This window comes from Oryzias latipes, chromosome 3 (assembly GCF_053564925.1).
Source record: "Oryzias latipes strain Hd-rR chromosome 3, Olatipes_Hd-rR_3.1".
Taxonomy (NCBI): domain Eukaryota; kingdom Metazoa; phylum Chordata; class Actinopteri; order Beloniformes; family Adrianichthyidae; genus Oryzias; species Oryzias latipes.
This window is the reverse complement of record NC_136239.1, coordinates 12,157,982-12,185,216: the sequence shown is the minus strand read 5'-3', so window position 1 is coordinate 12,185,216 and position 27,235 is coordinate 12,157,982. Positions and strand designations below refer to the sequence as shown.

Genomic DNA, 27,235 nt, shown 5'->3' with positions numbered 1-27,235 from the left:
GCCTACTAAAGGCTGTGGAATGTCTTGAAGCCACAAGGGGTGCTAGCTAAACAAAACTTTTGATGAGTTAATTATCACACACATAAAGTTCCCATCCTGATAAATGTTCTGCTTTTATTCTTCCAGGTTTCTTATAGTTCTGGCTTGTCTGATCCTAAGCGTCCTCTCAACCATCGACCAGTTCCAGGCTCTGGCTCACACAACTCTCTTTTGGGTGGTAAGAACAATATTTAACCAATTCAGAATTTTGGGATAATTATATTCAGTGATTTCTGTAGATGATATAGGATTAAACCTGTGTCAAAAAGTAAATTTTTATTTAGAGAGGCAAAACCAGAGGTGCAACTGGAATCACCTGTAAAATGTGGCTTAAACTCCCACTCCAATCATCTATTGATCCCTTTTCACAACATTCCCAGTGGTCTTTCCATTACATAAATGCAGTTTTTATCCAAGTCAAAGAAATTCGTTTCTGCAGAGCGCCAATAGTTCATCAGAAACTGGCCTCTGAGTAGGACTGTTTGGGCAGAGTACTTTCCATCAGCCATCTGTTTACAGGCTCTCTCACTAGCTTACGGCCCTTCACAACCCAACAAAAATGGTGACCATTATTGGGGCTTTGCAGCCGTACAGTTTTGATCCAGATTCCAGCACAGACAAGGAAAACAAAGACGTACATGGATCTATTTTTCTGCAAGTGGATGTATTTGAATGGAGTGGAGCAAGGAGCTGGTGGCCCGCCGATTATAGCTTCTAAGTTACAACCACAACCTTTTTCAAACGGCATTTTGTCCTCTGCTCCTTATTCAAAATGATTCCATTAAAGAAATACTCAGAAATACACATTTTTTATCTAATTTAATATATGTATGTCCTCCATCATGAGAAAAATGCCACAAGTATATAATAAAAACACAGCAACAAACAAGATACCGTAATTTTTGGACTGCTGAGCGTACCTGATTATAAGCCGCACCCATGACATTTTTAAAGGATAAACCATTTTGTACATACCCAAGGCACACCTGTCTATAAGCCGCATGCGCCCACATTGAAAGATTTGTTGTAGAATGAGGATGTGTATGTGCTGAAACTGCGCACATGTGTAAGAAGGAGGAGGGATTACGCGCAGTGGAAGTGTAATTGGGGGGGGGGCGTTCATGGTATGATATACAGAGTGAAAGGGAACTGTAATAAAGGAATGTTTCCCCCAGAAGAAGATCAATGACTCTTTATTAACCCAATCTGGAGGCTCTGAGGGTCCGAACGGGGAAGTGAACAACCGTAGGAAGATCTGCCTTCGGGGGAGAGGATCTCCCCTGCATTTCCTGTCCACCGTCAGAAAGAAAAAAAATAATCGCAGGAAAGGTTATTTACTCAGGAATGACGGTACACAGCAAGAGTTTTCAAAGTTTTAATAATATACCTGAGTTTTTCTTTCCAAACACTGCCTGTGACACGGCAGTAACACGGCAGCAATATGGTAGTAACAGCACTCACACCTACCTGTAAAAGTCACTGAGAGCAGTAGTAACTTATGGGTGCAGAGGCAAGCACTGCGCAGAGGCAAGCGCTGCGCAGAGACAAGCGCTGCGCAGAGACAATCGCTGCGCAGAGACAAGCGCTGCGCAGACAAGCGCTGCGCAGAGACAATCGCTGCGCAGAGACAAGCGCTGCGCAGAGGCGCGCGTGCCAGAAGTTTTCCTCCACAACAGTGACACATTGACTTTGAACGGCTACTAGCCCTGTTCAAGAGCAACGGTGTCCCCGTCTGATTAGTTACCATTTGCGTCCCAACCGGTACTGGAAATAACAGCGGTTTTCGACTACGGTCTGAAGCCTGAGGTTGGAATGTAACGCATGGAAATCTTCCTCCTCAGTGTCGGATTGGAATAGCGTCAAATATTCTTCGCCACACACTCACTCTCTCAGTGTCTCCTTCGTGGTCGCTGTCAGTGTCACTCTCATCCCGAAGAAAATTCACTCCTGAGCTTGCGCTGTCCTCTCCGTCACGCAGCAGACCGGCTTTTCCAAACCCGTTGGTGATGGTGGATTTTTTTCACACTGCTTTTAACGATTGGTTTTAACTTGAAAGCTGCGTCATATGCATTTCTTCTTGCATTTTCTATAATGAGGGTCTGCTCGTACTATTCATTCACAAAGCAGGAGTTAACATTAAACTTAGGTCTTCCTCGACACATATACCGTATTACCCCTGTCTCACTCTTACCCTTTCTGCGCGAGCGCCCCTAGCGGCCGCTAGAAAAAATGCATTAAAAAGAAGAAAAAAAATGCATAAATTAGCTGGATCATTAAATAAGCCGCAGGGTTGAAAGCGTGTGACAAAAGTAGCGTCTTATAATCTGGAAATTACGGTAACTTTCATTGGAGTGGATCTTTGATGGATATAAAGAGAAATAATTATTGTGCTCAAAATAACTACGGCTAATGTTATAGCTTGTGAATATAGTAGTTTATATCTCTAGTCTGATATAAATTTAGAAAAGTATCAAAAAAAACAGACTTATTATCCTTTTAATTAGCAAGGATCTGTGGTTATTCTAATGGTTACTGGTTTAATGCTAAACTAATTTTATGGGGCAACTCAATGAAATGAGATGGAGTCTATTTCCAGAAGCAGTTCTCTTTGAAGTTACTCTAAAAAACCAAAACCTTCTCAACCAATTTCTGCATAGAAAAGTAAAGTGCATTCGCTGCTGTTTGGTATAAAGAAGGAAACGGTTCCGCTGTCTTTTGCAGCTAAACCCATGCTTCTACAGCCTCTTAATGAAACCCAGATGACGTAGCACTGCTCCTTCTTAGCAGAATAGTAGATAGCTTTCTGGTTGGAGGTACAACCAGATTAAGGAGAAGGACTTCTGTACCACATTAGCAAGTTTTCTAGTACAAAATAAAAGCACGAGGTCTTTATTAATGCATTCACAAATCCTTGTAAAAAAAAAAAAAAAAGGTTAGTGCATCAACAACAAACAAAGAAGTAAATGGCACGAAGACAGTTTCGTTAGTGTCCTCATGAAAAGCATCGCTTCAGATTTGAAGGTTAAAGCTTTCACTGGTACTTCATGTCTTTCAGGCATTCAGATATCCTTTAAAATCGACCGTGCATTTTGCATCTGCCTTTTGTTGTCTCACATTCAAAATCGTGTAATAACACAAACGCAGAATGCATCTCAGCAACCCTCATGTAAAGAGAGAATTTTCTTCTCCCCAAACCCTCCAGCTTTATTTGAGGTGGGAGTTTGTTCAGCACTGTGTTTGTCCTTTCTGTATTCACTATGATTGTGTCTTCAAATCTCCAATGATCTCTTGTAGTTGTTCATAAAAATAGGTTGTATTTGTTAAAGAAGACTTACAGAAGAGCAATAACGTTTTCATATTTGAACACTTTTCAGGAAACCATTCATTGTGTACACATATATAAATTTACAAGTAACATTTTTTTTACTGAAAAAGATTGTTTGCATAAGTCAGTAAAACTGTTGGCGAGATCTTTATTCATATTCCTTACTTCACAAATATGTATTTACATTAAAAAACTTTGCATTAGCTAGTTCTATCTTTCCATTTTGCACTATAGAGCATGTTACATGAGGATACATAGTCATCTACATTGACCAGACATTCAGTTATAATGTTGTAGTATTTTATGAAGTTTAGGAATTCAAGCACACACAAATATGCATTCCTGCCAATATGCATGGCTTATTAGGCATTGATATCATGAGCACAGGATAAAGATCTTCCTGATCTTCCTGATGATAATATGTTACACTTCTAGAGACGTTTAAGCTCATAAATATGTTGAAATTTGTATAAATGCCTTATACTGCAGGCCATCTATCATTCGCTTAGTGTTGTAACAACAATATGACGAAAGAACAGCAATACCGCATCGGCATGGCAGCGAAAGCAGAGATGCTTGTTGATTGAAGGAGACTCATGTTTGAAGCAAAGAATGAATTCTTGTTGGGACAGAGCAAAGGAAATGAACAAAGAGGAGAAACATAGATACTGTATCTGTTGGATCCAGGATTGATGGTAGATCACATCTTTGAACCCCATTTTGTGTAAAATGGTGTCTATGGCAAATGGCCTAAAGTTGATAGCTCTTTACTACCTTCTTCGAAGGCCCAAAGTGCTTTACAGTCACAGACCCATTCACACACTGATGGCGGCTCCACTGCCGAACATGTGCCCCTACCCATAACCACCAGAAGCAATGTGGGGTCCAGTGTCTTGCCCAAGGACATTTCGACACACGACTGGACAGGTTCCAGACCTGCTTTATTCTGAACAGAGGTCAACCACTCCACCTCTGCACCACGGCCATTCTTGTGTAGAGCATATGTTATAGACATGTTGATCTTCAGTCAATCACATTGTTAGTGCAGAATGAAGTAGAAACATTTCTCTTATAATAAACGTAAAGAAAAAGGCTTCCACATCACCTCCCAACTGACATCACGTCACTCTGAAGCCCAGCCCAGGCAGCTGCGGCTCATCTCACAGAACCCAGCTGGGCTCAGACCACTCATGCTACATGGAACTGCCTTCCCATAGGTCCTTTACTCACAGGAATTACTACCATAAGGGCAAAGTGTTATATTATTTGGGCGGCACTCAAGCCCTTGTTCCTCGACAGTCCAATCCACAGAAATAGACAACCGTATTTTCCCGGCTATAAAGCGCACCTTTGTACAAGCCGCAACTACCCAATTACTAGTTTCTTGCATACATAGGCCGCATCAGTGAACAAGCCGCATGTTGATACCACCATGATCAGCTTGATGCTGACGGTCTCACTGTAGGAAGAGTCAGCATTGCGTTAGCTCATGCACTTGAACATTACCACTTCTGCCAAACAGCATGCCACTTCTGTTCACAGGTTCCTCAGTTATGTTTTTTGTGTAGTAAATAACAGTAATCATATAATCAACATTACATCCCTCAGTTATGATGAGGAAATTTACCCCTGCAATTCCCCACTTCCCATGACTCTTAGGGGCTTAAGGCGGGGCTAACCCCCAGGTCGCCACACTGTTGTGCGTGTTTAAGAAGGAGCAGCAGTGGAAGGAGTGGAGAACGGGAGAGCAGCTCTCCTTCCTTCCGCCTGTGTCGCGGCAGCAATATGGTGGTAACAGGGGCTGGTTAAAAAAACAGACCATTTAAAGACAGCAGCGGCGACTTAAAAGCGCGCGCCTCAACACGATACGCGCGCCTCTGCGCCAGAAGTTTCTTTCCACAACAGTGACACACTGTTGCTCCGCGGACGCATCTCCGCTCTGCCCTTTCCCCACAGGCTCCTTGTCTTTCCCTCATCAGGAATTGGGTTTCAGAGCCCTGGGCTCTGAAACCCAATTCCTGATGAGGGGTTGGTCTCCATTCCACTCTAACGTTACCCATGATGGGAAATGGCATGCTGGTGTCCGTCTGGTGTTCTTCACTTAGTTAACTGCGTTTACAGTAACTATAGAACTTGTTTGGAACGTGCTGCACATTAGCCATGTTTGAGGCGTTAGCCATGTTAGAGTATTGACAATAGCTGTAACTCCCAACCTTGTTAGTAGCACTTGAAAAAAACACGATCCGACCCGAAGCGTATTCACAATAGTGCTTAATGTTGTTTGCAACTTGTAAATACAACAGACAGTTTGACAGAGCACTGTGTGCCTCTTAGAATCGCTTCGACATCAGTAACCACAGTGAATCCATAAATAGGACAACCCGGATGTTGCCATTTTTTGAAAAAATATGGGCTTTTCAGTGCGACTTTACAGTGCTGAAAATACAGTCCTTAAAAGTATTAATGAGTTATTAAATCTTTGGTTTACAAAAATAAACATTTTTATTTATATGAAATGTTTAGCCTCAAATACAAAAGGGGTTTATACAAATATACACCTCGTGTTTCTAAAGATTCATAATCTCTCAGTGAAATCTGTCGAACACAAGAGGCTTTGTTTGGTCAGCTGATGGACAAGACATTTTAACTCTATATGTCTCAGATATTTTATTGAATTTAAAAGTTTGATATTTGTCAGTATCGCTACATCATAGAAAGCCCATTTTGTTGCAAATGGATTTCCTTAGATGGGTTCAGTCTCTGGAGAGGTATAATCTTCTTAGCTTTGATAATGAATAATTAATACTTGCAACTGAACCTTTAAAAGTCCCAGACATTCATCTTTTCTATCCTCCCTCCCAAAGGAACTGTTTTGTGTTTGTGCTTTGCAGTTTAGAGATTCCTCTGACCCTGCCACCCTTTAGCTCTCTCCACCTCCACACAGCAGCAGCCTCTTCTCTGTTGTGTCTCTTTCTTCTTGCACACTCAAGGTTAACAGAGACCAACCACTCTGTTCTTCACTTAGAGATGTACTTCTGACTGACAGTGTTAATAGTTGTCTGTATGACCACATGATTGACAGTCTGCCCACAGCATTCAAAAGTGTTTGCTTTCACTTACTGGAAAAACATCAGGAAAAACAGTTTAAAGTAAAGCGACATTTATTTCATCCTGGATCAATTTCCAAAACCCATGCTTTTTCAGAGACTTTATTTATTATTTTACTGATGTAGAAATTGAGTTTCTCATGAAGGATATATATATATATATATACCGTATCTTCCGGACTATAAGTCGCACTTTTTTTTCATAGTTTGGCAAGGGGTGCGACTTATACTCCGCAGCGACTTATATTAGAAATAAATTGAAATAAATACATTGTTAACCCTCCTGTTATGTTCATTTGTGAGGAACAGAGATGATGTTCCTGGGTCAATTTGATGTTTGAGGTATGTTAAGTGTTAAGAGGATGTTAAGTGACTCAGAGAATCAGCAAACTTTTTTTTACAGTAAGATCTTGAAGGCTAACAACATAATATTCTATTTTCCAATGATTTCATAGATTCAGAAATGCAATAAAAGTGAAAACTGTTTCTACAAATACAGGATGAAAACAGAGTTTTAGTTAGCCAATGATGCTTCATGAAAAGAATAAATAAATAAGTTTGAGAAAAAATTACTGTGAAATTATGAGATAAACAGTCTGCTATGATTGTTTCATATAAGGTTGTGAAAGTTAAAATGCGACTTATAGTCCAGTGCGACTTATCTGTGTTTTTTTCTACTTTATAATGCATTTTTGGGCTGGTGCGACTTATACTTCGGTGCGACTTATAGTCCAGAAAATACGGTATATCTTCAAGAAAATCCTGGGAAGAGGTACATGGGATAATTGACAAAAACTAAATTTGATGGAAATTAAATTTCAAACAGTGTATTGTTAGAATCACAACTCCATGTGTTGGAATATTTTGAAGAATGATGACTTTATTGTCTTCTTAATGGTTTCTATAATAAAACATACAAGAAGTGCCTAAAATTTCAGAAAGAAATCTGAAAAAAAGTAAAAAGAAGGAATTGTTCTCTATAAGTGACTCATAAATAAGCTTAAAGGGAGACTTTAGGTAAAGATTTAGTTAAAAAAAAGCTGTTGTCCACTAGATTATTGTTAAAAATTTATTTCACCTTGAGGACGAACAAACAATAGCTATAATTACTAAGAATAACTACAAAGAACTGCAAATGTTTTAAAGAAATATCGCAAAATTGTAAAGAAGAACACTACATTTTTTACTGTAGTTTTGGCACTAAGACACACCACCAAAGAATGACCTATTTTCGCTCGAGAAGCGGTTGCTTTGGGTCAACACTGCTGCCTGAGTGAGCTCAGATCCCCCAGGCGGGACCCGCACAGCCGGGATCAGGCACCGTGGCAGGACGACTGGGTCAGACGGGGCGGTTCCCTCACGCTTCCAATCAAAGAGGCATACCGGGCCTCAATAAGCACTCCTGGGTGCCGGAGTGGTCCTCCGCCAGGGACTTGATGCGCCGCGGGGAAGGCAGCGGCTTTCTGATGACAGGAAGAATTCTTTTTCCATATTGGCTTTGCGCTGACATGTTAAAACCGCTTTTGTCTGTTTTCATCACCTGACTGATGTGGATTGTGTAATCACTTCATCAATGTAAAATGTACAGTGTGGCAAAAAGTCAGCCACCAATTGTGCAAGTTGTCCCACTAAAAAAGATGAGAGAGGCGTGTCATTTTCATCATAGGTATAGCTAAACTATGAGAGACAAAATGAGGGGAAAAATCCAGAGAATCACATTGTCTGGTTTTTTAATTGATTTGCCAATTATGATGGAAAATAAGTATTTGTTCACGTATTTGTTCACGTAGAAAACAAGCAAGATCTGACCTTTAACTTCTTCTAAGAGGATCCTCTGTCCTCCACTCATTACCTGTGTAAATGGCACCTGTTTGAACTGGTTATCTATAAAAGACAACTGTCCACAACATCAGTCACTATGGGCAAGACCAAACAGCTGTTTAAGGACACCAGAAGCAAAATTGTTGACCTGCACCATGCTGGGAAGACGGAATCTGCAATAAGTAAGGAGCTTGGTGAAAAAATCAACTGTGGAAGCAACTATTAGGAAATGGAAGACTTTCAAGACCACTGATAATCTCCCTCCATCTGGGGCTCCCTGCAAGGTCTCACCCCGTGGGGTCAAAATGATCACAAGAACGGTGAGCAAAAATCCAAGAACCTCATGGGGACCTAGTGAATGACCTGCATAGAGCTGGAACCAAAGTAATAAAGGCTACATCAGTAACACTCTACGCCACCAGGGACTCAAACCCCAGGGCCAGACATGTCCCCCTGCTAAAGCCAGTACATGTGCAGGTCTGTCTAAAGTTTGCTTGAGAACATTTGGATGATCCAGAAGAGGATGGAAAGACTGTCCTATGGTCAGATGAAACCAAAATAGAACTTTTGGTAAGAACTGTACTTGCCGTGCTTGGAGGAGAGAGAATTCTGAGTTGTATTCAAAGAACACCATACCTACTGTAAAGCGTGGGGGTGGAAACATCATGATTTAGAACTGTTCTTTAACAAAAGGAATATGAAGACTAATCCTTGTAAAGGAAAGCATGAATTAGTCCATGTCTCATCAGATTTTAAGTGAAAAGCCCCTTCCATCAGCAAGGGCATTGAAGATGAAACTCTGCATCTTTCAGCATGACAATGATCCCAAAAACACTGGCTGGGTAATGAAGGAGTGGCTTCCTAAGAAGCATTTCAAGGTCATGGAGTGGGCTAGCCAGTATCCAAATCTCAACGTTTGAAAGTCCGTGTTGCCCAGTGACAGCCCAAAAACATCACTGCTCTAGAGGAGATCTGCATGGAGGAATGGGCCAAAATACTAAACCAGCAACAGTTTGTGAAAAACTTGTGAAGACTTACAGAAAATGTTTGACAGCTGTCATTACCAACATAGGGTATATAACAAAATAGTTGAGTTGGACTTTTGTTTTTGATTTAAAAAAATATATTTTCCACCATAATTTAAAAAGAAAATATTTAAAAAATCAGACAATGTGATTTTTGGAATTTTCATTCTCATTTTGTCTCTCATAGTTGAGATATACCTATGATGAACATTACAGGCCTCTCTCATCTTTGTAAGAGGGAGAACTTGTAGCTGACTAAATACTTTTTTTGCCCCACTTCAGCATATCAGGGCAAGGCTGCTTCTCTCCACTTCAGAATCTGTTGGAGTGACGCTTGCACACGCAAACTTCAGACATCAGATTTTGCGTATAAACTATGTAAAATATGCCTAAACTGGGGAATTCACAACCGACCAAAAAATTTGAACAGCTCAGAAACAAATTTACTTAAAGACGCGTTGGCAGAAACTCTCGACGGACATCTGCACACATCGACAAATGACGAACGCAAGAAACACTTATGAATTACGTATATCACGCATGTATCACGAAAAACCGACATTTCATTCGTAAACATGTGTTTGGACTATGGATGTTAGGCTAGGGACACTTGGACCAATGTGTTGTATGTTTAAGAACACGCATTCTTGAATGTGAGTTTAGTCCACGTCGTTCACCCTGAGCACTTTTCTTCTTTTTTCAACAGTTTACTAAATATGCATGGAGGAAGAGGAAGAGATTGGAAGAGGCTTGGTGTGAAATGTTTAAGCGGTGCGAATCTTGTGAATCTTGTTCCAGGCCTTTTTTTTTCAACAGCTCTATTCCGATATATAAGAGTTGGTGACATTGAATTCCAACCAGGCAGAAGCCGCAAATATTTCTCCTCCATGATCAATATACAGACAATTGGGACTTGCATAGAATAAAAGGAACAGCGTCCATAAATAAATATAAATATAAATAAAAATGAAATCTGTGTCGCTGATTGGTCAAAGTTCAACCTGGTTTAACTTTGACAAGTCTTCAAGGGCAATTTGGAGCTCAAAAACGGTCATAAAAACATTGGTAGCTATGTGTAAACGTGAGAGTTGCGAACACAGAAGTCGGAAATGGGTCTTTCTGTGCATTTACAGACTTTTTTTTAGAAATAAAAAGGTGTTGTCAAGGGCTATGTGAACATAGCTTCAGATCTGCTTCCACTGCTTCCAAAGAATGTGATATGCGTTAAAGTCATACATTTGTACATCTGCCACATTCAGGTGACACTCAAATCAATTTAGAGGTTCAAAGGCACACTGTAGATAATCTGCAGTTTGGCATGGAATACTATTATGAGTCATTGTTATTTATCTGCATATGCCCTCTTACTCACATCATTAATTTTCTCAGCTAAATAGAGTTTAATTTCCCATCAGTGCTGCAAACATCTGTTATGTAAGTTAGCAGGCCAAAAACCAATGAAAAGCAATTTAGAAAAAGACAATTAAACAAATTATTCCTGTAAGTCCTTGCTTAGCTGGAAAATACCTGATATGCACCAGATTTAAAAATGTTGATATTTTCTTAATGTTGTTGTGTTTTTTTTCTATTATTTTAAAGCACAAATGTTCTGTGAGTATAACGAAAAACCTGAAAAAGTAACATCTTTAACTTTTATCAAGGTTTACAGGTGCACATATTTATAACCCAGTATTCCAGTTATTAATATATCATCTATATCATAATTTTTGCTTACATCGGTGTTTCTTCTCTAAAAATGTTTCAAATAAATCAAAGGAGAAATTTAGTAATTCCCATCTGGATCATCTATCTAGGTACTTTAGAGTTTGCTCATTCATCAGTCATCACATTATATTTTTTTACTGGTTACACTGAGTCTTCCTTGCGTTCGTTTCACAACCATCAGTTAGTTTATATTGTCTCTGTTGCGTCTCCGGTCTGTCTCCACTGGCTTCCGAAGGAGTGGTTTATCCTGCCATCCCCGCGTTGCATAGTTCATTTAAAATTTTGGCTTACATGCCCTCTCCTTCCTCACTGTGTCTTTGTAAGATGCATGCTTTGTGTTTTGTACTTCCAAAATTAAACTTTGCGAACATAGACGCCAATGTTATCTGCAGTGTTAACATGTTTTATGGCATCAGCACATCACCTTAAGGCAGCAGTGGCTCAAGTGGTAGAGCAGGTCTACCAATGACCGAAGGGTTGGCGCTTCAATCCCTGGTCCCCCCTGCTGTTGTTGTGTCATTGGGCAAAACACTTTTCTTTTCCAGAACCCTGAGCTAGACATAGAGACCAAAAATAATGCATGTTTAAAAAGAAAGAACTGAAAACTGTATATATTAATAGACTGAAAGTAATAAAAATTATGTAATTTGTCACCGCATTTCAAATTAAGGCACCCTATGATGGGGAAGCAAAGTATTTATGAGGCTTAAGCAACTAGAAGTCTCCACACGCACACACACATCTTTATTCTGTGTGCATGGCGCACAGATGCAAAATTAAATTAAACTCATAACACAGTTAGTTGAAGAACACACAGCAACTGTTTTTACAAACTTTAATGCAGACACAACTTCACCTTTCCGATGAATATTCCTGTAATAAAATGTTTGAATAATGAAGAGCCTTATTTAGATTTTAGCCGCCTCATTTGTTCAATTAAATGCAATTTTAAGCTTAATTTTTTTTCCATATATGTCCTCCATCATCAGAAAAGTGTGAAAAACACCAAAAACTCAATTTGAGTCTTTAATGCAGCAGCTTTTGATGTGATGTTGGAGCATCACTGGCTGTCAGTTACTTTACTGTTGAAGGAGCTCAAACAGTAGTTTGTCATCCAAAAACTCAAATCTGTAAAGATGCGTTCACACCGCCGTCATGCAGCCATACCCAATGAAAAGTAAAGAAATGTAATAACTGCGCAATTCTGGATTCCACATTTAAAATGTTCTCATTGGTGTGTAGCTACGCAAGTTTCCATGACCGTTCTCAGGCCCGACGTACAAAACAGGTGGACGGACATTGAACGTTAAGTTAAACTTTGAGCAATCAGGAACTCAGATTTGTCCCCTTTAATTCACAAAACTGGTCATGAAGGAGAAATTAATAATAGCTGTTTGTTTTTCAGTGGGTTCCTGTGACACCATGTTGTGAAAGAAAAAACCCGGAAACAAGATTCACAAGATTTACACCGCTTTTTACACCAAACCTCTTCCAACTGTAGGTGGCGGACACACACTAGTAAACAGTAGAAAAGGAAAAAGAAGAAGGAGAAGCCCTTCCCTGATTGCCCAGTGTAATCACAATGGGCTAAATGCATGTTTAACCCTTGTGCTATCCTAGGCACTTTAAGATTGGGAGTGGGGTCATCTAGACCCACTAGACAGTGCGCTGAACCTTCTTTCTTCAATGATTTGTGATCTTCTCTGGTGTCCATGGATTACATGAAATCCTCTTCACCTTTATCCGCCTTTGTCATGGTAGGAATAACACGTCAATGTAAGGGTGGGGTCATTTTGACCCCACAAGATAGCACAAAGGTTAAACCAGTTACAATATCAATGCTGCTGCTGGTGATGCCAGAGACTTAAAGAGCTGGAATCATGTCCTACATTTTTCCTGTGGAAGGCCAAAATAATCAAACTAATGTTTGCTATGCTCTCCAATATTCTCTACAAAGGCTGTTGCTGCTGCCTGCTTGGTTTAGCTTTAGTAGTATTGATTGGTTAGCCAGCTGCGGTGTTACTAAACGATCAAACGTCCCTGCGGCTTGAAGGTCACACTGACAGAGCCGCGTGCTGGAGAAATTGTTTGGAGAAATGACGTTGTAAATCTTTTCACAGACATGCAAAAGATTCCTTTAAACATCAAAAGCATTTCACGCATCATTGAGTTATTCCTGCAGCTTCCCTTTTATTTATGTATTTATTTTATTGTGTGGATACGATGTTTTAGCTAGTGCTGTCATGTGATTTTGACTTTACAATAACTCACAGTGTAACAGATAACTTTTGCATATTTCTTCCTGTACAATTTATATATTTTTTATATATATATATTTTTTTACAATTACTTTGATTTTATATTCTGTTTTCTTTTAAGGTTACAATGCTATGGTAACACACACATTTCTCACGTGTGGGATCAATGAAGTAATTCTGATTCTGATTCATTTTTGGAGTGATTAATGAGATGTAATTAATTAATCCCCAAACAATTTTTTATTTAAAATTTAACTAATAATTTCTGTGAATAGTCTTTTTTTGAAATTTTGCTTCATTATCTGAACAAAACCAAGAGCTTAGAGATGCACTTTCCCTCTGCATTGATGCTTTGTTTACCTTCTCCTGATGTTAGGGGTTGGGGTTTCTTTATATTGATTTTTGTTTTCCATCTTGTTTCTGTCATGTTTGAGTTCTGTTTCCTGTTTTATTTTGAAAGGTTTACTGTTATGTCATGGTTTAGAGTTTTACTTCCCTGGTTCCAATCTGTCCTGATCGTTGTCACCTGTGTTCTTATCAGTCCTATATAAGTCTTGTCTCTGCCTTCCTCTTGGGCTGGTCCATTAACGTCTCTTCCCTGACTCCCTTCTGCCATGTGTTCATGTTATGCCCACAGTAAGTTTAGTTTTGTTTTCCTGATCTGCAGCGCTTTTTGTTAGTTGAATAAATCCCTTGCCCTAGTACCGTGTCTCTGCATTTCGGGTCATTCAGGCTCATCAGCCCTCCCTACCTGACACCTGATGATCGGCATTTATAGCTCTTTCCTCCACTGCTGCAGAACAAGGTCGGATCACACGCGGTAGTTATTTCCATAACAACACGTCGCTTTGCGCTTTCTGGGAAAATTATTTAATCTTTAAAAAATTAACAAGAAGAAAATACTAATAATTGAATATTTCTGTCTTTCTTAAGCGATCACGGTCAAGGTCGTCATTTCATTTCTAAAAGCAGACACCTCGTCGAGCTCCATCCATCTATAGTTAGAGATGTTAAGAATAAGATTAACGCAATTTAAAAAAAAATAAAAAAAGCTAATTTGTCTGTAATTAATTTATCCCGAATAACCCTTGTTCTATCTTTTGTTGGGAGTTGGGTCATCTAGACCCCACTAGACAGTGCGCTGAACCTTTTTTCTTCAATGATTTGTGATCTTCACTGGTGTCCATGGATTACATGAAATCTTTCCACCTTTATCCACCTTTGTCATGGTAGGGAGAACACGTCAATGTAAGGGGTGGGGTCATCTGGACACCACAAGATGGCACAAGGAATAACCTGATCATCTGACACCCCTAATTTTAGCTTAGGCAAGCGTTAAATATGGAGGTAAATGATATTGCAAAACATTTTTAACCTTTCTGCTCACACAGAACCTCATTACCTGTTTGAGCAACCTGTGATATTTAAAGAGTAATTCTGATCTAAAAGGGCTTCATCTTGACAGTTTACGAGCTTTAAAAGACTAATAAGAAATGCAATGAGTGACTAATGCTCAGGTAATTCATTAGTTATGTAAGAGGTAATTATGCGAGATCCTTCTTAGAAATTTTTGATGTTGAAAATCTTAGAGCTTTTGTTTAAAGTGAACACAACAGTGTATAAATCCATTTTTTAGGTTCATTGGTCATAATCTCGGCAGTAGCTTCTGAATCATACAGCTCATCAATGATGTGGCACACATTCAAAACTGAAAAATGCTTTGCCTGCTGAAGGACAATCAATGATCCTTAATGAACTGTGAGGACATGATGAGGTTTGTGTGAGCGGCTGTGTAGGACAGGTGCATATTTCATTTACCCACAATTTTTTTTGTTTTTTTTTTGTTTCATAAATTGAAACAAACTCATACATGGGATTGCCTTATCTTGCTGTCACTCCGTCTGTTTCATCTATCAGGAAATCGTCCTTGTGGTGTTCTTTGGCGTGGAGTATTTCATCCGCCTCTGGTCTGCAGGCTGCCGCAGTAAATATGTTGGCATCTGGGGCCGACTGCGCTTCGCCAGGAAGCCTATATCCATTATAGGTGGGTAACACAACCTTCAGGCGCACACATTCCTGTACACAATCGGTAGACGTCTCACTCCCCCACCCACCCACTCACTTATTTCTTAAACAGTAACCGTAATATACCCTGAGCTTTGTCCCAGAATGAGATGCCTAAGACAAATTCGCCATGAAATTAAAACTGTCACTGCAATATTTTTCTACCCTCTGTTATTTTTCTTTTCTTAAAATTGGAACTCCCAGGTGCATTTTCTGTGAATATGAAGCATAGAATATTAATGTTGTTTTTGACTAGCAAGCAAATTGATTAATGCATTAATTTTGATAATTTTCTGATAGAACACCTTTCCACCTGTACGCATTCCTCTTCCAGCTTTTCCCCCTCTTTCTTTGGGCTGTACTGAGACTGTTGCAGTTTCCAGTTGGGTTGTGTTGCTAATAAAATGTCATTCTCTGTCAGTGCAGACTTAATTGTAGTTGTTGCCTCAATAATTGTGCTCTCGGTGGGCTCCAAAGGTCAGGTCTTTGCAACCTCTGCTGTGAGGTAAGACGCAGACGCACCACACAAATGTTTAGAAAATATATGTTCAAAGCTGCTGGATGTGACTTCATTTAATGGGAAGTTATTCCCATTTAATCGCTTTAATGCTTCTGTTACAGAATGAAATCCAAGAGAAGGTTTTAAAATGTTCTTTATTCTTTTAAATATTGGCATTTTTGAAAAATACTATTATACCCAGTTGGACTGTATTCAGTCAGAAACTAATTGGATTAAAATGGCAATATTTAATTGAGTTGGCTTATTTTCTAGATTTTAAATTAAACGTGTTTTTTTTAAGATGACATTTGATTGTTTGGCACACTGGATACGTTGATTTGGTGTGGCAAGCGTGTCCCGCGATAAACCTCGTCTTGAAACTCATCCAGTGCCTTTGACTTTAATGGCTCAGCGTGTGCTACGTGTAGATTTCCACACACCTTGTTTTTCCTTCTGCATGCCAGCAGTACGTGCATTTGAGTTATGTTCAGCACGGGGGAACATTTTGTGTTTTAGGGGGATCCGCTTCCTGCAGATTTTGCGCATGCTCCACGTCGACAGGCAGGGCGGAACCTGGCGTCTCCTGGGTTCTGTTGTCTTCATTCATCGGCAGGTATACACTGACAGCCTCAAATGCCCGTTACACTGCTTGTCCGCCGCCATCACCGCCTTCACATTCTAATTAGTAAGTCAGAGGCTCCCCGTCTGGGCAGAAGTGGGCTCTCGTCATCTTTTATTTTTTTCTATGCAGCTCAGTGTAAATAGAGAGTTTGGAAATCAAAGTACAATACACAGCTTAAAGACTATTCAGAGGAGAAGCATGGGAAACATAAGGCTGGCTATTTAATGAGGATTATTTCTTCCTTCCAAGATGTTATTCAGCTGAGACACAAAGGTGGCTGTGATTATTCCCTGTGGCAGTTGCCTGTAATGTCCATATAAAACGAAAGAGTGATGAAGGTTTGGATCCATGTGAGGCTGCCTGCTGTGTTTCCTTGTCTTGGCCTTGGCTGATAACTATGTTGCCAGTAGTTGGTCATCAGGAACCGGCGATCTCTGCTGTTGAGCGATTTCTGACCTCTGGTGAAGGTTATCAAACATCAGGTGCAGTTCAAGCTGGCATGAGAAAGTTATTATGTGTCACTGCTGGCAGTACCAGCTGGGGAATCTGTTATATTGTACCTTATTTTTTTGGAATCAAATTTCCTAAAGCACCCACACATTGAGAAGAAACTTCCATCTTTAAACCAAGCCATTTGTATCATATTTGATACACATCTCTAAGACCCCTAGGCATAATAGTACAACATTTGTTGTGTGGATTTCATCAATATTGTTTAAATGACATCCTAATCCCCCCCCCAAAAAAAAATATTCTGTGATGTAGTGGGCTTTATGGGGTTAAGAACAACTGATAGCAGAGCTATGTGGAGCAGAGCAATACATGAAAAAAAGTGTTTCCAAAAGTTACAATCCATGACTTGTTGTATAATAACATCAATATGAGCACAATTTGTGAAAAAGTTGCAAGTCAAGAAGACAAAAGAATATTCTGTTTGCAGAGTTTTCTCTTTGGCCCTCAGGCCAAACCCTGTGATGTCCAAAACAAAAACAAAGAGGACATTTTTGGAGGTTTTTCCTTTGAATTGTCTTTAAAAAATAAACCTAACCACAGACATATTTATACGACGGAGTATTAGGGCCACCAAAAAAAAAAAAATTGAGCCACCAAAAAAAAAAAAAAAGTAAATTTACGAGATTTTATCTCGTAAATTTAGGAGATAAAAACTCGTAAATTTACGACTTTTTATCTCATAAATTTACGACTTAAAATCTCATAAATTTACGAGAAAAAAGTCGTAGATTAAGGAAAAAACACCGAAGTTGTCCGTTTATCGGAGCCTAGCTTGAAGATGAAGTATGTGGAGCCTTTTGTGAAGCTTCATTTCCGGATTATTATAGGTCTAAAACAAAGAGATTCTGAACCTTTTGGCGACTCAAAATCAGATTATTTTCCGTGTAGCAGTCTTTCCGGGGTTCAGTGTCAGTAAAGCGGAGTTTAATATGTAAAATAAGGAGCTCAGAGACACGTTTGGGTGTAGACAATCGCTGCAGCCTTTATTCTCCTTTTCATTCACATATCCTGAAGTTCATTTGTCTCATTACGTCATGAACCTGTCATCCCAACACCAATGCGGAAGTAAACAGTGTTACAAACGCCCCCTCCTGCAGATGAAATGTCCCGTTTCAGCATAAAACAATATAGAGGAATGAAAATAGTGTTTTATATTAGCTTTGGAACGTTGAAAATGCCCCAAAAAAAAAGTGCTCCTCCTTTTGAGTGACGGAAGCGTCACACAGACGTAGAGTCTTGTCTTTGGTGGAGGAAGAAAGGATTCAAGCGAACAGCTGCAGGGACACCGACGACGGCTTCATCGGGCTGCAGAGATCCTGCAAACCAACCATCAATAAATACAACTTTAATGAATCGTAAATCAAACAAATGACCTTCCAGACATTTGGAACGTTATCAATAAACATTCAGCTCACCTGTTCAACAAAGTTTAGTCGGTCTTCTCTGCGGCTGCACGGCGTTCACCTGCTGCTCTGCATGCTCACTTCCACTGTAATCTCCTAAAATTACGAGTTTTTTTCTCCTAAATTTACGAGTTTTTATCTCCTAAATTTACGAGATAAAATCTCGTAATTTTACTCTTTTTTTTTTTTTTTTTTTTTTTTTTTTTTTTTTTTTTTTTTTTTTTTTTTTTTTTTTTTTGTGGCCCTAATACTCCGTCGTATATTTAAAAATGGATTTAAGGTATTTTTTATGACTTCAGAGAACTACTGTAACAAAGAAGTGGAGCAGTATTGTTAGGACCCCCCCCCCCCTTTAAAAAAAAAAGTGTCTGACACAGTAAAAGGAAAAAGTATATCCACTAACAAAACTAAAACATGTTTTTAAGATATGTTGTTCACAAGACCTGTGGCTTGGCAACTGGTTTGTGACCAAATGTGAATTAATTTAGTGATTTTTACATTTTCCCACAAAATGGAGATGGGGGGGGGGGGGCAACTGTAGTTCAACCTATCTTCACAAAAGTTTACACACACCACCAGGTTGAATCAGCAACCACAACCAAAGTTTATTGATCTTCGACCTCGGAAAGAGGCCCCCCATTTTGACAAAAAAAACTAAAAACAAAATCACTTTCAGTCCTATAAATTTCAACTTTATATACTTCAACCTATTTTTCAATTATTTTTTTTACATTAACAAAAAATTGTATGGCTTGAAAGCTAAATAAAAAGAAGATATGTGAAGATTCAACAGAAAACTTTATGAAATGAGAAAAAACAAGAAGTGCAGCCAGTGAGAAGTGACTATGTGGAGGTTGGAGGTGAGAGCAGTTAGAGGCAGGACTGCATGTACTGCCTGCAAGCCCTCTTGGAACTGGTGGCTTGTTTAAGTAAACACAACATAATGATGTCTGCTGTGTGGAAATGAGTTGTGGTTAGGTTCCTTTCCAGTAGGCATCGACTTGGCCAAACTGTATTTGTGGAAAGAACCGGACTGAGAAGCATAGTCTTCCTGTATATGAAAGGTATTTGATATTAATTATATGCCTTGCAAAATCTAGTTATGAAACGCCTAATATGTGAAGAAGTTTAAGTTACCACAACAAATGAGTTATTTTTGTAGGGAAAGAGTGGGGGGGGGAAAAAACAATATTTCAACTGACTACAGAATGAACAAAACAAGAAGAGATTTCAATTCACATCATGTTTCCTCCACTATCAAATACCTTTTTGCTATGCACTCAGGATAGTGGAGAATGACCGGTCAGTATTGATGCAGACTGCTTGATGGTTTCAGCACCCAATTCCGCTCACACTCTCCAGCTCGGCTGGCACGGTGCCTCATGTAATGTTCCTTCACACAGACACAAATGGAGTCTAAAGAGAGAGCATGAGTGCCTGACTGACTCAGGAAAAGGTCTTGTTAAATTCAATTCTGATTAAAGGCACAGAAAATAATGTGTTTCAAAGAGGTGCTGTCACCATGACAACTCTGTATTGATGGATTATCTTGATAACATTGCACCTGTTTTAAGTGCAAATTACCTATATTATCCTGTAATGCAGCTCTAAAAGCAGCTCTTTTTTAATTTATTAACTTATTTATTAACTTATCAGACTGTTACTGAACAATAAAGGACTGTTTTTCATGAAATCACAATACCTTTAACTCCCAAACCTGTTCGCAAAACAGACACAAAACACCACTAAAACAAATGTTACTGTAAGTACACTAACTTCCAGCCTTGTTAGTAAAACAGAATTCTTAATTCTGTCTGATAAAAGCTAGGAAACGCATAATGATAAATCATGTAATAAAATAGTTACGGTAGAACTGCGGTGGGATTACATAAATTCACTTCCTTCCACTCCCTTTCAAGCAATATTTATTAATGTCTAATTATCCTAAGGTTGATTCGTTATTGCATGAATGTATAAACTCCACCGTACTTTTTAGGAGGGTAGGTGTGTGCAAAATTTAGTGAATTTTGGTTTATGTGACATAGAAAACAGGAAGTAAGAAAGAAGAAGTTCGTAAACAATGTGGTTCCGGGATTTTGCGGGTTATAATATTCCATATATAAGAAGCTCCGGATTGTTGTCTTTGTAAAAAAAAAAAAAAAAAAAAAAAAAGTTCTTTAAGTGCACCTTATATTGTGAAAAATACGGTATTGTGTTCCCCTAAAAAATTCCCAGTTTATTTACCTAAACTGCATGAGTTTTATAGTAACTGGAGTTTCATTCCCTCCGATCAGTATTCAGTGCTGTAAACAGCATTTAAATTCACACCGGGTAAAGTTAAAGCGCGTGTGGCTTGTAAGTACAATTTGGACATCAATTTCTGGCTTGTTCACAAGCAGATTGGAAGCACACGTTGCTGGAATGAGATTCCCAGTTTGAAACATGAGAGACGACCCCCCCCCCCCCCCCCCTTAACCTTTGAAAGCCGCTCAGGGAGAGTCACATTTATGCCCAAGAATCCTGCAATTAAAAGTTTTCAAGCAGCTACAGTTTGTTTTAGGTAGAGATATTTTACAGTATTAAAGGTTCGACTTAGCGTGCTCTCAAAGATGGCAAAATAGTTTCAGACAAGCCGAGGGCAAAAGGCTTGTTCGTACATTAAAGGAGTGCAATTATAGTAGGACACAATAAGAATAGGGGGCAATTATTCCTTCAAGGCAGATCAGAGGCAACAGCATGTTGAAACAGGAATAATATGGAATAAAAAAGGCAAATGTTGGTATATCTATTTTTGGCACATTAAAATGCATAGTAGCCCCTCTGTTTTAACCCTTTGCTGTTATTGTCATTTCTTTTTTGGTGCTGTTCAAGTCAGTTGCTCCAAATTTGCCTTTCCTGTCGGCAAAAGTCATAGCAGAGGTTGGGAACACCATTACGATTCAGGTTGTTTCTCTGGTTCCGAAATGTTATGTGTCTTCTAAATGAGGTTAGCCACCTATCTGAATATATTCAGCAAGTGCCTTTCATCTGTAGATTTTCTTTTATATGTATTTTTTCTTCATGAAACAGACATATTCCTAGATGACAATGCCAGAATTTATTAGACTCAAATAGTGATGGAGATATTCAGGGAGCGTGAGACATCATTTTCATATAGACAGGCCACCAGAGACCCCACACCTTAACCCCGTTTACATTTTTCCAGGTGAGCTGCACTAGACTTTTGCCAAGCAGACTTTACCCAGCTTTGGTACGAGATCTTTGAAAACGTTTACTGAACCTTTTATTTTGAATTTGACATTCAAATACTGAAAGTTAGTTTCATGCAAATCATGACTGTGACTTAAAAACAGAGTAAGGGTAGTTAAATTAGCATCTGGTGGCTGAACTAAGCATAGAACAAAACTAAAACAGACTACAAACTTAACCAAATGAGAATCAAATCAAATCAAACTTTATTTGTAAAGCAATTTTCTGTTGTTTTTTTTTTCCTTTTTATGTGTCCCTGTGTTTGTGTAAGTCATTTTCAACAATGACTGTTTTTTTTATCCTGATTTTATTTTACATATTTTTGTAAAACAAAAGACGGACAGCTAAGGACAAATGAGGCAAACTAGAAATTGCTAAAAGCATCACGATAAAGACATGGGACTGCTGTTCGTATCACAGCAATGTTTTTATATCAATCCTTATTTAATACGGTAATTGGTAAATTCATTGTAAAAAAATAAAAGTAGTTTAAATTCACATAAAAACTATTTCCAAATTGAGTTCTGAATGCACTTCATCTCCCAGCTACCCCAGAGCTCACTTCCTGGATGCCGCACGCCTGACTTTCATTTACAATCACTCACAGTACACCTAAGCACTGCACTTAGCCTCACTCAGTGTGAAGGACTGTTTGTGCCACGCTGCCTGCATCACAGAGCGTTATATTTGAACCCAATCTTCTGTCTCCTGACCCTCTTTTATTTCTGACTCCGTTTGCCTGCCGTCTGCCCCGACTCTTACCTGGATCTCGAATACCCCTGTTACTTCTGGCGCTCCCATGCTCATGATTGACCTCTGCCTGCCTGCCTGACACTGAATTAGCTTTGGGGACTTTTCGCTGAGCTAATAAACTTGCTGCATGTGGATCCAACCATCTGCCTGTTTTGTGACAGTAAAAATCTGGAAAACACATTTTTCTAAATGACAAAAACAAGAACAGTGTTTTTCAACTTTTTTTTTTTTTTTGAGCTGAGGTCCACTTTTTTCTTGATTAAAAAATCATAAGGCACATCAGCAACCAAAATGTTTTTTTTGTTTGTTTTTTTTAAAAAAAGGGAAACTCTGTAGTCTGTATTAATGATGTACAGTCCCTCCAGGATCTTGCGTCTTTTTTGAAATAGTTGCGTCACAAAGTACTTGAAGTTGTGGATGTTTTTCTTAAAAGTTGCAATAGTTTTTAACAATTTTTAATTAAAGACTGCATCAATTTTAAAGCTGGCATTTTTCCCTCCAGTTTATTAAAATGTACACAAATATATAAAAACGCTTGTCATTGTCCTTTAAAAATGGGATTTTTTCCCATTCTTTTTCTCATGTTTGTGCAAGACCACGTATAAATTTAAAACAGTTCTATAATCGCAGCATGCCTTATAAATTTTACACGGAAAAATTAAGATTATATTCATTTTTATAAACCAAATTGTGACTGGAGAAAAAAGTTAGCATACCACAGGAGGTTTTATTGGTTTTTCATTTAGTATAAATACACAAGTCAATTTTAACATAAATGTTTTTGTATTTTTGGTGAAAAACTAAAACCATTATTCAAGTACTTTTAGCATGGTTTTAGTTTAAAGGTGTCTTTTGGCCACTAAACCTTAATCCTGTTTCTTTTATTTTGTTATAACTCATGTGTAAACTTAACTTCAAATTTCTGATGGAAGACAGGAACCAAACATTGGAATCTTTGGTTGACAATAATTATTTGGTGTTCCAACACAAACCTTGACGGAGAAAGAAACTGCTTACCTCTGATTTCATCGTAGATTTGAAAACTGTTAGAGCACACTGTTGGATATTTGCCTTTTGTTGTGCTTAATGACAGTTAACAGTGGCGCTGTAATCTATACTGTCACATTTACCCAATGAATCATGGGAGATGTAGTGCAGGAACGGTGGCGCTGATGCCGGACAGATTTTTGTCTGAGTGATTTTGTTATTTTCTACACTTTTTACACGGTCAGGAAGCTGCACCGCTAAACACCATCCTTGCTTGTTATTTCTGTTAAAGTTGGAGACTTTATTAACCATTTTGACACAAGGAAGTGAGGACGTAAACACTTTGGAGGGCCAAATTAAGGGGATTTGGTCCAGACCAACGAATTTTCCAGACTGAATACACCCCAACCCGCAAACATTGCATGATTTTACCTTATTGCTAAATGACTAACAAGTGGGAGTCAGAAGTATTTAGTGGCCAACTGTGATGCTAATTTTCAAAATTTGAAACGTAATTCTTAGTATAATTATTTGTTGGTGTACAATATTGTGGCCATTAGCACTCATTGATTATTACATGTACATCGCATGAATTACAGTACACTTTAGGATGCTGTAAAAAAAGTTCTCTGGTCTCAATAAAAAATGTATGTGTCTAATAGCCTGTTTTTCTGGCCATACGAGTACAGAATAGCAACAAAAAAAAACGTTTGGAATAAATTCAGCTCCCTTGAGTGTTAGCACATTGCAGAACGAGAGAAGACTGCCAGCTGCTAAAACAGGAAGGTAGTTGACTCTCTTACAGGCTGTGGTGAACCAAAAATTGTTCTGATATGCATGAATATCTCAGAAACATGATTTATTATTTTTGACTCGACCTGAGCAGCCTGCAGAAGACAGTAGTGCTGAGCAGAGTGGTAATGCTCCATCTCCAACTGGCAGTGATGCAAACATGACACCAACAGGGAAAAGGTATAATGTTCACTGTGCATCCTGTTTCACAGTCCAACAGGGGGACTCGGAAACTGGCACAAGCGCCAACCAGTGAATTTATATGAAAACACGGTGGAGCCAGTTTGACTGTGTTGTTGGCATCTGAGCCAGACCTGCTGCTCAGCCCTGTGCTCAGGGAGGGCAGTGAAGAAAAAAGTCAAACAATTGGTCTCAGCACACTGAAAGTACTTATCTCAGTCCAGATTTCTTTTCTTTATCTCCTTTATGGTTCCAGCTGAAAATGTCCCTGCATTTTTTTTTCTGTTTTGGTGTGGTTCACACACACACACATTAGCTTTTTGATAATCATTTAATCATTTAATCCCAGCGGTCTTTTAATTAGGATTGTACTGTTTTTTAGCCAAAATTGAAAATCTGTGTTTTCTAGAACATGGTTTCCACAGTAGCTTTTTTTGGGAAATGAATATTCTAAGACAGGGGAGTCAAACTCATTTTCAGAGGGCCACATCAGCATAGTGGTTGTCCTCAAAGGGCCAGATATAACGTATACATGTAACTAAATGTAATGAAAAATAAATGTAACTACTCCTTAATTTTAAATATCTCGTTTATTTATTATAACTTTTTAAAGTGACAATTACAGTTGCATAGAAAACATATATTTGCTTGTTACTCTAGCATATATCCTTTTAAATTTGATTCTGTCACGTTAGGTTATATGGACAATCCGATATTTCAAGTCCAATTCCCCCTAGATATGAATAAATACACACCAATTTTTATTTTAAGTTAATTAAAAACATTTATGTTCTGCTGGCCATATAAAATGACATGGCAGGCCACTTTAGGCCTGCGGGCCTTGTGTTTGACACATGTGCTCAAAGAGGTGGATGGAACTGTTGGCACGGAGCAAGCTTGTTCCCACTTCCCATCATACACCTGTAAACACACCATTCAGCTATCTTACAACCCCTCACACCTTAAACATTACATGGAAATGGCAAGCAATATTTTATCTATTTAGCTGTACAGTATAGAGCTATATGTCATGCTGAATAAGGAAAACCAAAACGCACATGGCTCTAGTCGTCTACAAGTGGATGAATTGGAATGGAGCGAGGCAGAGAGCTCATGGCCCATCCACTGTAGCTTCTACATCACAGCTACAAGTTTTTTCAAACTGAATTTTCTAATCACAACAATTTGAATAAAGAAAAACTCAGAAATGTAATTTTATGCTTAATAATCCTTAATCATGTCCTCGATCATGAGAAAAATCTTACACGAATAAGTTAAAAACACAATTTTCATCGGAATGGGTCTTTAAATAAACTGATTCTAAAAAATTTCAGATACATTTTCTCTAAAATCCACACTCTGTACGAACATTCACACAGAAAGTCCTTACATGTCGTTTAAAATAACTTGAGTTTTAAATCTGCATCTTCATTTTAGGAGCTGATCACAACTCTGTACATTGGATTTCTGAGCCTGATCTTCTCCTCATACTTCGTCTACCTGGCAGAGAAGGATGCCGTGGACAGCAGTGGCGCCACTGAGTTTGGGAACTATGCTGATGCTCTGTGGTGGGGAGTGGTAAGACTGCATTAAGTGTTTTCATGGAGACTATTTATGTTGTTCACACATTTATCTGGGCCTTTTTCTTTAAAACACAACTTTTGATCTTTTTTTAAAGCATTTCCAGTGGTCTTATAATTGTGATTAAGGCATATTTAACCAACATCCAAAAACGTCTTGTTTTCTAGGACATAGTTTCTGTAGAGCGGCAGTAGTTCATCAGAGCCTGAGTTGCGGAGCAGGAAGCTTGTGGTCTGCCCAGCGGATTTTCTACGTCACAAATATGCTCCTTTTCTTTTTTTTCTGCTCCTGATTCACAAAGATTTGAATAAAAAAATACTCAGAACATACAATACTAATGTAATTTTATGCTATTCATAGGAGATTATCACCTTCCACTGCATTTTGTCACTTTTTCTTTTTTTAATCAGTGTATCCCCTGTAGTTTACTTCTCGAGCATTAGTTAAATCCCCTCATTCACATTTTTTAAAATAATTTTTATATAAAAGGGTAGAACAGCTGACATATTATTTTTTTTTTACAAGGAAGGTAATAAAAGGCAAGCTTTGATTAACATGCAATCCTAATCAATGCACTTACTGCATACTGCATGTCCTTTCTCTGTTTCAATCATAGCATGTACAGTCGGGACCATAAATATTTAGGATAGAGACACAGTCTTTCTAATTTTGTTTCTGTACATTTTGTTTCTGTACATTAAATTAGAAAAAATGTGTCTCTGTCCAAATGTGTATGGTCCTGACTGTAAGTCTTTTACCTTTTTGTTCATATGTGTGCACACTGTGACAGCCTGTATCGGCTGCACTTCTCCTGGATATTTTAACAGGATGTGCAAAACCAATAAAAGGATGAGCGCATGTGACTGGGTGAGGATTTTACAGCTAATTTAGTTTTTTCCATCCATTAACAATGTTGTGCCATCCCCCGTTTTCTTTCTCTAACTTTGTTTTCATATTTATTACAGAGGAATGTTCAGAAAATAGAAATATTCTTGTGTGAAATCTGAATCGGACATCTTCTGGTTTGAAGAAAACTGAAACAAGCTTTCTTAACACGCATACTGGAAGTTTGGCAGTGAGATTTTCACCAAAGCAGATTTTCTTCATTAAACAAAAACTCTACCGTGTTTAGAAGCACCTGAAAGCTTTAATTTTATTAAAAAACAAAAACAAACAACAGTACCCCTAATAATCCAGAGTGCCTTGTAAATGGATCAATTATGATTGTGCTTACGATATCGAAGCAATTGTGAGAGGTACCCGGTGCTCTGTCAAAATGTTTGGTTGGATGT

The 27,235-nt window shown here is 38.6% G+C and overlaps 1 protein-coding gene across 6 annotated transcripts in view; it reads left to right on the top strand.

The window, feature by feature from the left end:
• kcnq1.1 (potassium voltage-gated channel, KQT-like subfamily, member 1.1) overlaps positions 1-27,235 on the top strand; it is an 84,313-nt gene that overhangs the window by 11,922 nt on the left and 45,156 nt on the right. For 4 of the 6 annotated variants that reach the window (XM_078945025.1, XM_023952475.2, XM_078945026.1 and 1 more), the window contains exons 3-7: positions 127-217; positions 15,218-15,344; positions 15,791-15,869; positions 16,380-16,476; positions 25,800-25,940. In XM_078945025.1, coding sequence (XP_078801151.1) covers positions 127-217; positions 15,218-15,344; positions 15,791-15,869; positions 16,380-16,476; positions 25,800-25,940 — 535 coding nt within the window. Of the gene's footprint in view, positions 1-126; positions 218-13,846; positions 13,937-14,533; positions 14,648-15,217; positions 15,345-15,790; positions 15,870-16,379; positions 16,477-25,799; positions 25,941-27,235 lie in introns of those variants that run through there. The other 2 variants (XM_078945027.1, XM_011487602.4) reach the window with 2 other exon arrangements.